This window comes from Nicotiana tomentosiformis, chromosome 6 (assembly GCF_000390325.3).
Source record: "Nicotiana tomentosiformis chromosome 6, ASM39032v3, whole genome shotgun sequence".
NCBI classification, from domain to species: Eukaryota; Viridiplantae; Streptophyta; class Magnoliopsida; order Solanales; family Solanaceae; genus Nicotiana; species Nicotiana tomentosiformis.
The window spans coordinates 105,321,014-105,332,610 of NC_090817.1; the positions used below are offsets into that span (position 1 = coordinate 105,321,014).

Genomic DNA, 11,597 nt, shown 5'->3' on the forward strand with positions numbered 1-11,597 from the left:
GTCTTAAGATCTAGCCTAAACATGTTTCCTTGCTATCTGCAATCCTGATCTTTAGCATCATCTAAGACTTTAGGGTAAATGTCATATTTTTTCTCTTATGTATGGTCAACTGACATGATAATGTATAGCTAATATGCCTTTCACATGCCATAAGTTTCTGTAAAGCCTTTGTACTATGATCTATCCCCACCGTGTTAAGTTTCATGCTATAGACCAAGCTATACTACTAGTATGTTGATATGTTGTTTGTGACCTAATTAGAACTGTCATGCTAGAACTTTCATCGTACCAGATAGACATTTGAAATCCTTTAGGTTAGTGCCCTATTCTGGACTTGTTTGGCATTGTGCACTCTAATATGTTTATCTTATAACCTCAGAAAACCCGATTCCCCTAATTCTCAATATGTTCTTCTGCTCAATATACTATCGCCTGCTAATTGATCAAGTCTAGAATGTCAGTATTATTATATCAACTGGCCATGAGGAATCTAAGCCTTATTGATCCTCTTAACTTGTATGTCTTTTGTTTAATCAATCCTGCTATGTCTGTTTCGGAAATACAAAAAATGCATTTCTTTAAATTATGTCACTTATTTGTTATTAGTAGGTCCAGAATTCTTTAAGTAATTGCTATGTGTATTTGTCAAATCATCAACTCCCAATTGTTTGGTAAGTGAGACTCCTTCTGGGTTCTAACATGGTTCAAAAACCTGGACTTGGGTTGCACAATTGACACCCTCCAGTTCTTTGAGCTGAATTCTCATCTGGGCCTGCTATTTGTAGAATGATGAGCTTGTGGAAGGCCCAGGCAGTGCTGGGTCTTCTTAATTTTTCTTTTGGGGCCTGATCTTGGGCCTGCAATTTTTTCGTATGTAGTATTTACTTATGTTCATTAATTGGGTCTGTAATAATTTGTAAACAAACAATTGGGGTGTTATTGAAATTGGGGAAATGGGTATATTCTAAAGTTTGCAAAAGGGGTAGAGAACATGCCTATAGGGTTTATGTGACCTACTTGTTATTCTATCCAACCTGCCATATATGCTATTTGGTTTTTCATGTGCACTAGTAGAAATCATGCTTATAGGGAATCACACACTCACTCAACATGTTTTACTATGTTTACTGTCATGCGTTATTAGACAATATGCCTATAGGAATCAGGTGTCCACTCCTTCAATTTGTTCAACTGCAATGTATTTACTAGATAACATGCCTGTAGGATTATATTAACGTATGATCTTTATCTAGATATCACGTCTATAGGACCTTAATTGATTAATTAAATACTGTTATTGATGTTTCCATTATATTGCTCGCCTAGAAAACATGCCTATAGGGATGAAGTGTTATAGAATCAGTTTCAATTGCTAACTCTTAGAAATCCTGCATATAGGATACTGTTACTCGCCTAGAAAGTATGCCAATAAAATCAAACGCGGATAATTTTTAAGCTTTCAAATGGTTTGATTGCCTCATTGTGCAAACAATTTAGAGATCATGCCTATAGGATTTATAATACCTATAATCTGCAAATTCATTGTTCCAGAACAACAGCATTGCCTGTACGCTTGAAAAATCAAAATCACACATGAGCATGTCTATAGGACTTAAGGACTCTATTTTGTCTAAATTCTGAAATTTGTCTATTGCCTATAATATAAACTTGCTCGAGTGCATTTGTTGCTTACATGTGGAGGCCAACTTGAGCCTTTTATTGTCTTTATGTGCAGTCCTACATATTTTGAATGTCGCTTAGATTTATCATTTTTGAGCAACCTAAGTAAAGTGTAGAACCATCCAAATAGTAGGTCCAAAGCCTCCTAGGCCATAGGCATGGGATGGGTAGTGCACGCATAGGACACGACTTAGAACTGAATAAAAATGCTTTAGGTAAACAGTTTTAACATAGTAATCGGGTAGCAGGAGATGATAGTCTGTGCCCGCTGAATAATATGAGCAACTCCTATCTAAAAGGAGTTGTGAAGTATTATTTATGTTGCACGGGGTGATCCTTTAGGCTAAAAAACTTAGGACTCCCCCCCCCTTATATCTACATTTAGTCGTTTAAACATTGTAGTTGTATCCTTGTAGTCCTTAAAATTTGTACCAATTGCGTTATAATGAACTTCTCCAACCTTTATATTCTCTGTCTTATTTAATCACCTAGTCTAATTACATAATCCACATAGTCCTAAGTTCGGTCGGGACCCACAGTTGTGGACCTCGAAGAGTGCTTAACACCTTCTCTTTGAGGTAATTTGAGCCCTTACCCGATCTTTGGTGACGTTGACTAGTCATACAAAGTTATATGCACAATAAGTGCCCTAACGCACCTTAAAAATCGTTAGGTGGCGACTCTTCTCTTTTAATCTCCTCCTTTAAAAGAGTTGTCACACGTCGAAATCCCGCTTTCGCGAGGAAGGAAAAGGGGTCGCGACAGCATGGTGACTCTGCTGGGGATACACTTAGGCTCTTACCATAATGAACTTGACTTACTTTATTTATTACATGTACTTCCCTTCTTCGCCTTTATTTGTTTAAATTTGCTATTACATACATATCCCTTCCCATATTCACCTTTATTTTTTAAATTTGTTATGACATGCACATCCCTTCCCCGTTCAGCTTTATTTGTTTAAATTTGTTATGACATGCACATCCCTTTCCCGTTCACCTTTATTTGCTATGATCACTCTTCATTTGATCTTGTCTAAGACTGCCATATCATGCCTCTCCCATCACAATTCCCATATCTACTTTATTACATTCTTGCATATATTCCATGAACTAAACTGACTCTTTCCTTTTGTCTTTCCTTTCTACATTTCCTATGTTTACCTTACTATTGTATTTACTGCTTTTACATATTTATCATGCAAATACTTAACAACGTGTTATTTCTGCATAAAGCATGCTCCATATCATACTCCACTCGTGCCAATTATCAACATAGCGGCGCTTGATGAGTGTTTGCGCTTTTCCAAAATTATCTTTTTTAAAATTGAAAAGGCTTATTTGTGGTAGACTAGTCGATCAGCGGTGCAATCGACGGTCCCGTGCCTTTCCCTCTCAAGTTGTCCACTTGGGAGTACCAGTCTAGGCCATTCTAGAAACCTTGCTCCAATATCAAATGTACATGCATCATGTTAAACCTAGTATAGGTTAGAACGTTGTTAACATAATAGCCCGCTAAGATAAGCCTTGTCCAAAGTCTAACGGGATTTCTACAATCCCAATCGACACTACCATGTTATGTACATTACTTGGAGAAAATGTGCCAATATGTAGATCATTATTGTGTAAGTGGTTGTATCTAGAGGGGGAAAGGGATAACTTTATTTGTTTGCAGAAAATAAAGCACGAAGTCCCCAGGTTCGGCATGGTCCAAAAACATCCCACCTCTGCTACTTGACTGGTGGAAAGACCTTGTGCCTTGCAACAAGAATCATATGAGAAGAGTACTTGCTGACTTGACGTCTTTGCTTAATATCCAACCGAATAGAGCTTTGATTGAGGCTGCTACCATGTTCTGGGATTAGAAAAGAGCGGTCTTCTGGTTTGGCGACATAGAAATGACTCCTCTCTTAGAAGAAATAAGAGGTTTTGCTAAGCTGCCATGGGATAGTCCGGGTTTACTAGTACCAGAGAATCGCACCCCTCGCGGTTTTCTAAAGATGGTGGGCTTTAAGAAAAATGAAGAATTGCTTTGCTTAAAGAAATCCTACATCTCTTTTGGGTTTCTTTATGAGAGTTATGGGCATAGTAAATCGTACCGTCTTCATCATGAGTAATTTGCCATTACCTCCTTAGGTTGGACACACCGCCGAGTTTATGTATTCATCATTTGCTTCTTGGGTTTGTTGATATTTCCAATGAAAGGGGGAAGGATTCACACTCATTTAGCTATGGTTGCAAGAAATTTAATGAAAGACATCGAGGGGAAAACCTACACCATTATCCCTATGATCCTAGCCGAACTGTTTCGTGCTCTAGACCGGTGCGAGCACGGGTTCAGATATTTTGAAGGGTGTAATCTATTACTGCAAGTCTGGCTATTGGAGCACTTTCAGAGGGGAAAATGGCGCCAAGAGCTTCTGCGACGGCCATTGAATGACTACATAGCTTATCACCATCCAAAGAAAATGACATTCATCCCAGATAGGTTTTCACAGCCCGGAAGTGTTGTAAGTTGGGTACGTTTCTTCAGCAATCTGACAGACGAGACGGTACATTGGATGTTTGAGTGGTTTCCTAGAAGTGAGTTCATCATCAGGTCGAGGGGTACTAATCCTTTGGTATTGATTGGGTTGCGAGGAATTTATCGTTATGCTCCTATAAGAGTAATAAAACAAGCAGGAAGAAAACATGTCATACCTCGGGTTTCCAACATGGTCCAGTACAAGGGAGATTTCAAAAGGGACATCATTCCTTTCAAGTTTGAGGAGCAACATATGTGGAACCAGAAGGTCATTGTGGAAAGAGAGACTATCGAGCCAGACAGGTACCATGCCGGTCATGTGTATTTCTATCCATCATGGTTGGTAGATGATATAGAGGGAGACGTCAAGCCAGTGGTCAATTTGGAAAATAGAATCATTGATGTTGCTGCTGCGGCACAAGTCAAGTATAGAAGGCTTCGCAAAAGGGTTTTTGAGTCTGAAGCTAGACATCTGGAACAACATAAAGTGTACATGGAGGCAATTAATAAATGGAAGGAAATCGCCACTAAGTCCACCGAGAGATTGGAATATCTAGAACAAGGATTGATGGAGCTTGAGGTAAAGATGAGAATTAGGCTTGCGGATTGTCAAAACACGGATGGCAGTGAAGGAGGGCATCTAGCAAATGATTATTTATTATTGGATATGCGCGACTTGGGGAACTTGATTGATGGAGTCAAAAGAGCCAAGCACGGAGAAGGTCCTTCAGGGACCAAGTAGACTAGCAAATAATGTCCTTCATTATTTTCTAGCTTAGTTTTAGATTTCAATTGTAATAAGGCTAAATGCCATTAGTAGCTTTATTATTATTGTCGATTTAGTGAAGGTTTGGCTCATTTTCACATTAATTAAATGATGCAATTATTGGCATCGATTTTCTCCAAGTCTATGTGTCGCTTAAGCCTACCTCGGGCACAACGAGGTCCCCAAATTAGGACGTGAATTATTACATGATTTTGCAAAATATGTTTAATATTTCAAGCATTCTTTAAATACCCCTTACTAACTTGGGTACCTTTTGCTTTTTCTTTCTTTTTGATTATTCCCACTCCCCAAGGTTGGTTCGTGCATACTGGCATCGTCAGCATATCACACTAGATCCAGAGGTCCTCCACCTCCTCCTCCACCGAGTGATCCTAAATGCAAAAGCAAAGGGAAAGATAAATGGATGATTTGAGTAGTATCAGGAAGGACAACGCCACCATGGCAGAAAATGTTAAAACTTCGGATGGCGGAAGTACTCCGGCACAGAATGAACTAGTCTTACGTCTGGAACATAAAATCCTGGAGCTACAAGGAGAACTTGAGCAGGTATGAAACTTGGAAAATCTTTCTCTCACCCTCGATGTCCCTGATATTAACCAGCAAAACCCAACTACCCAGAACCAAGCGCTACCACAAAACACGCAAAACCAAAATCTACCCCCAAATCCTCTTGCACCACACCAGTAACCCCATGCCTCCTCAAAACCATAACCCTCCACCAGCACTTACTCCTCAACAACAACACCATCATCCAACTCCATACCCACAAACTACCACTTATCACACTCCCCAGAATGCACCACAACCCACTTCTGATCCCCAAAACTCAACAAATGATCACCCTTATGCCCAGATTCTCGGAGTTCATCAAAGTAATCCCATATACGTGGAAACCTTACCCCACACCCCGCAACAAACCCTATACATACCTGAATCAACCGATAAAGACCTGCTTATTAATAACATGACAGAAGAACTCAAGAAGCTCACTAGCAGAGTTCAGAATGTCGAAGGTGATAAAGGCATTGAAGGTTTAAACTATGAGGACTTGTGTATTCAGCTAGATGTGGAACTGTCGGAGGGTTACAAACCTCTCAAGTTCAAAATGTTCGATGGAACCGGTGATCCGAAAGTGCATATGAGGACGTATTGTGACAAACTTATAGGAGTGGGAAAAAATGAATGAATCCGTATAAAACTGTTCATGCGAAGCCTTATCGAAGATGCGTTATCTTGGTATATCAGTCAAAACCCGAAGAAGTGGGTTAATTGGGTAAGCATGGCGTCAGATTTCATGGACAGATTCAGGTTCAACACAGAAAACAACCAGACGTTTTCTACATTCAAAACCTCAAGAAGAAACCAACAGAAACCTTTTGTGAATATGCTACTCGATGGAGATCTGAAGCCGCGAAAGTAAGACCAGCACTTGAAGAAGAATAAATGAATAAGTTCTTCATCAGAGCTCAAGACCCGCAGTACTATGAAAGGCTTATCTTTATTAAAAATCACAAATTCTCTGACATCATCAAGCTGGGAGAAAGAATAAAAAAAGGGATTAAGAGTGAGATGGTGACAAATTTTGAGGCACTGCAGGCCACGAATAAAGCATTGCAATCAGGAGGTATTTAGAAGAAGAAAGAAGTGGGAGCTGTAATGGTGGCCCAGGGTCCTAAGTCTCCTCTCACATACCAACACCTCCACCTACATACCAAACGCCTCCACCCACATACCAGCCTTCAACCCCCAAATACCAAAAACCTGCTACCACCTACCATGCCTATAACACTCAACCTGCATATTACCACTCACCACCACCCGCCCGCCAAAACTACCAAAAGCCACGACCAAACTTCAACCGCAGACCACAGAGACAATACACCCCTATCGTTGAGCCCATAGACCAATTATATGAAAGATTGAAGGCTACTGGTTATGTCACTCGCATCCCTGTCGTTGCTATGGAGAACTCCTCATAGTGGATTAACCCGAACAAGACATGTGCCTATCATTTAGGCATGAAGGGTCATACAATTAATAAGTGCCACACACTGAAAGACAAGATTCAGACACTGATCGACAACAAGGTCATACAGGCAAAGGAAGTTGCACCAAATGTTCGTAACAATCCTCTCCCGGATCACGGAGGTAAGGGATTGAATGTTATAGAGACCGACGAGGAATGGGATCCGGAGGGGTCAATCGGACTCATTCGGTAGGGGGATGATCCTAAAATATCTCCGGTCACCCTCGCACCCGTTGTGGTACAAACCCAAGAAATGTTTGAAGTCGAGGTAACTACACCCTTCACTTTGATGGTAGCCCCCACGCCATCTTACAAGTATGGTTCTATCCCATGGGATTATGTTGCGGAAGCGAGGAGAAAAGGAAAAGAAAAAATGGAGGAAACAAGTGCGGCGCAAGGCATGACTAGATCTAGCAGAGTCTATACACCTGAGCACCTAGGAGGAACAAGAAAAGAAGCTGCATCTAAGTCGCCTGTTGTTGAGACTGGCCCTGATGACCTTTGGAGAAAAGTACAAGCAAGGGAATACTCCGTCGTCGATCATCTGAACAAAACGCCAGCTCAGATATCCATCTTGTCACTGTTGCAAAACTCCGAGACACACAAGAATGTCTTGATGAAAGTGCTGAGTGAAGCTTATATACCCACCAACATCACTAGTGGGGAGATGGTCAACATGATCGGGAAGGCACTGGAAAGCCACAAAATCACCTTTCACGAGGATGAATTACCACCAGAAGGACTAAGTCATAACAGGGCACTACACATTACAGTGCAATTTGAGGATGAGTTCATCGCCAGGGTCCTGATAGATGGGGGTTCAAGTCGCAATATATGCCCACTGACTACTCTAAAGAGGTTGAGTAAAGGCATGCACGAGATACGGATAGGAAGTATGAATGTAAAGTTGTTTGATAGATCACAAAGAGCCATAATCGGAGAAATCAACCTCAACCTACAATGGGCCCAACCTAGTTTGATGTTGAGTTCCAAGTGTTGGATATATCTGCTACCTATAATCTATTGTTGGGATGACCCTGGATTCACGCCGCTGGGGCAGTGGCTTCTACTCTGCATCAGGATGTGAAGTTTGAATGGAATCATCAAGAAGTGATTATCCATGGGGATGGAAGCAACCCCATCTACACCAATCAGACCGTTCCAGTCGTCGAGAATAGGAAGAAGCTGGGTGGAGAAACGTACCATCACATTGAGCGAGTAAATGCAATTGAAAAGGATCGATGGTGGAGTAACAAGATAGAAAGCACATTAATATGGATAAGATATGAACCTAGCAAGGGTCTTGGCAAAAACCTCCAAATGATCACCAAACCCGTATAACCGCAGCATCATAGCACATCTTTTGGGCTCAGATATGAATATACTTGGCAAGAGTACCAGGATTAGTCGCTGCCATGGCGTGGTCCTTATTATCCGCTGGAACAACCAGTACCACCTCTGCATCAGACATTTCATCAAACTGACATAATGTGGGGATCTGAGGGAGATGAAGTCTAAGCTGGCATGAGGAAACTGTTTCTGGATGAAAAAGATATGGATTGTAGTGTGATAATTGAGGAGGAGGGGGAGGAGGAGGAGGAATACCTTACCATTCAGACCGTGGGGAAAGGAGTTGTTCTAAAAAACTGGAGTGTTGCACCATCCCGTGCCCGTCGAGTTCCTAGGTAGCTTGGCAGATTAGCATCAATTATTTTTAAGCATTTGAGACATTTTTAGTATTTTGCTTTGAAATAATTGCTCGAGTCAACGAGCCGCATTTGTTAACGTTTTAAATATTTCAATTAATTCATTGATACTTAACGTATTTACTATTATTCTCTATATTTTCTCTTTTTACAACATTATTATTACCTATCCCAATGAACCTGTGGCTGTGACATGTAATGAGACAACGCAGCATAAGGATAGTGATTCAGAAGACCTGGAAGATGATACGATACCTGAGGAAATCGTCAGAGAAGTGAAATTTTTTGAAAACAAGCGAAAGTCCAATTTGAACAAAATTGAAGCAGTTAACTTAGGGGATTCCGAACTGGTCAAGGAAACACGCATAAGCATTCATCTATCACCGTCAGAGAAAGAAGAGTACATAAGATTCCTAAATGAATATGAATATATCTTTGCATGGTCCTACGACGATATGATGGGTTTGAACAAATCCATAGTAGCTCACAAGTTACCTACTAATCCTACATGTCCACCGGTAAAGCAGAAGCTCAGAAAATTCAAGCCGGATATGAGTTTGAAGATAAAAGAGGAGGTCACCAAGCAGATCAAAGCCAAGGTTCTTAGAGTGGTCGAGTACCCGACTTGGTTGGCCAACATTGTTCCAGTTCCGAAGAAAGATGGGAAAGTAAGAGTATGTATTGACTACCGAGATCTAAACAGAGCAAGTCCCAAAGATGATTTCCCATTGCCTAATATACACATATTGATCGACAACTATGCCAAACATGAACTCCAATCCTTTGTGGATTGCTTCGCGGGGTACCATCAGATCTGGATGGATGAGGAGGATGCTGAAAAGACAGCCTTCATCACGCCATGGGGAATATATTGTTATAAAATGATGCCATTTAGTCTGAAGAACACCGGAGCCACCTACATGAGAGCCATGACAACTATTTTCCATGACATGATACATAAAAAGATAGAAGTGTACGTGGATGACGTTATCATCAAATCCAAAAGGAGTACGGATCACATAGCGGATTTGAGGAAATTCTTCAATCGGCTTCGAAGATATAATCTGAAACTGAATCCTACAAAGTGTGATTTCAGAGTCCCTGCCGGAAAATTGTTAGGATTTATCGTCAGTCGCAGAGGAATTGAGTTAGACCCATTAAAAGTCAAAGCAATGCAAGACTTGCCACCTCCAAAGAATAAGAAAGATGTGATGAGCTTTTTAGGGCGTCTTAATTACATCAGTCGCTTCATAGCACAATCAAAAGTGATATGTGAATCGATCTTCAAAATGCTGAGGAAAGATGTTGCAACAAGTTGGACTGAAGAATGCTAGAAAGCCTTTGGAAAAATCAAGGAGTATTTATCCAAACCGCCCGTTCTGGTCCCACCAGAGCCTGGAAGACCACTGCTGCTTTATTTGTCTTTACTGGATAGAGCTTTCGGTTATGTTTTGGGACAACATGGTGAAACTGGAAGAAAGGAGCAGGCAATATACTATCTGAGCAAGAAATTCACACCCTACAAAGCCCGGTACTCTTTGCTGGAACACATCTACTGTACTTTGACATGGATAGCTCAGAAGTTGAGGCATTATTTCTGTGCATACACTACATATCTCATATCGAGGATGGATCTACTAAAATATATCTTTCAGAAGCCCATGCCTACGGGTAAGTTAGCAAAGTGGCAAATATTGCTGAGCGAGTTTGACATCATCTATGTAACTCAGAAGGCAGTCAAAGGACAAGCATTGGTAGGTCATCTGGCAGAAAATCCCGTAGACGGAGAATACAAACCATTGAAAATGTATTTTCCCGACGAGGAGGTGTCGTTCATGGGAGAAGATATCACTGAAGCATATGATGGTTGGAGAATGTTCTTCGACGAAGCAGCAAACTTCAAAGGAGTAGGTATCAGAGCTATTTTGGTATCAGAAACTGGCCAACACTATCTAGTATCTAAAAAACTCAGGTTTCCATGCACTAACAATATGGCAGAATATGAGGCTTGCATCTTCGGACTCAGGTTGGCCATTGACATGAATGTTCAGGAGCTGTTGGTAATTGGAGATTCCGATCTGTTGGTGCATCAGGTTTTAGGAGAATGGGCTACAAAGAACACCAAAATATTGCCATATTTGCACTATGTACAAGAGCTGATCAAAAGGTTCACAAATATAGAATTCAAACATGTTCTGAGAATTCAAAATGAGTTCGCAGATGCATTGGCCACTCTATCTTCCATGATACAACACCCAGACAAGAACTTCATCGATCATGTCCCAATAGGAATTTATAAACAGCCAGCTTATTATGCTCATGTTGAAGAAGAGAGTGATGGAAATCCGTGGTTCCACGACATCAAGGAATATTTGGCAAAAGGAGAATATCCAGAGCACTCTACCTATACTCAGAAGCGCACGCTTCGAAGATTAGCCAACCATTTCTTTCAAAGTGGAGAAATTCTGTATAGAAGAACTCCTGACTTGGGGTTACTACGGTGTATCGATGCCAAGGAAGCATCCAGATTGCTCGAGGAAATACATGTTGGAACTTGCAGACCGCACATCAATGGCTTCATCTTAGCCAAGAAAATACTAAGAGCGGGGTATTTCTGGATGACTATGGAAACAGACTGCATCAAGTATATTTAGAAATGTCACCAATGCCAGATACATGTTGATATGATATAAGTGCCACCCTATGAACTCAATGCAACAAATGCACCCTGGCCTTTCTCCGCTTGGGGCATGGATGTCATCGGTCCAATCGAACCCGCTGCTTCAAATGGTCATAGGTTCATTCTAGTGGCCATAGACTATTTCACAAAATAGGTCAAAAACACATCTTACAAAGCTGTAACCAAGAAGGTCGT

General features: G+C 40.9%; 1 protein-coding gene across 1 annotated transcript; it reads left to right on the forward strand.

Annotated features, from left to right (window-relative positions):
• The first annotated feature begins 10,350 nt into the window (after positions 1-10,350).
• On the forward strand, positions 10,351-11,376 carry LOC138891458 (uncharacterized). The gene is made up of 2 exons (XM_070179227.1): positions 10,351-10,815; positions 11,026-11,376. Exons 1-2 carry the CDS (start codon positions 10,351-10,353, stop codon positions 11,374-11,376), a joined length of 816 nt encoding a protein of 271 aa, XP_070035328.1.
• The last annotated feature ends 221 nt before the right edge of the window (positions 11,377-11,597 follow it).

What these genes read in the sequence shown, in the direction of transcription:
- LOC138891458 (XM_070179227.1), top strand. Translation starts at nt 10,351, where the DNA reads ATGGATCTACTAAAATATATCTTTCAGAAGCCCATGCCTACGGGTAAG. An exon ending in CCGATCTGTTGGTGCATCAG is followed by an intron (nt 10,816 to 11,025) that starts GTTTTAGGAGAA and finishes ATTTATAAACAG; the next exon opens with CCAGCTTATTATGCTCATGT.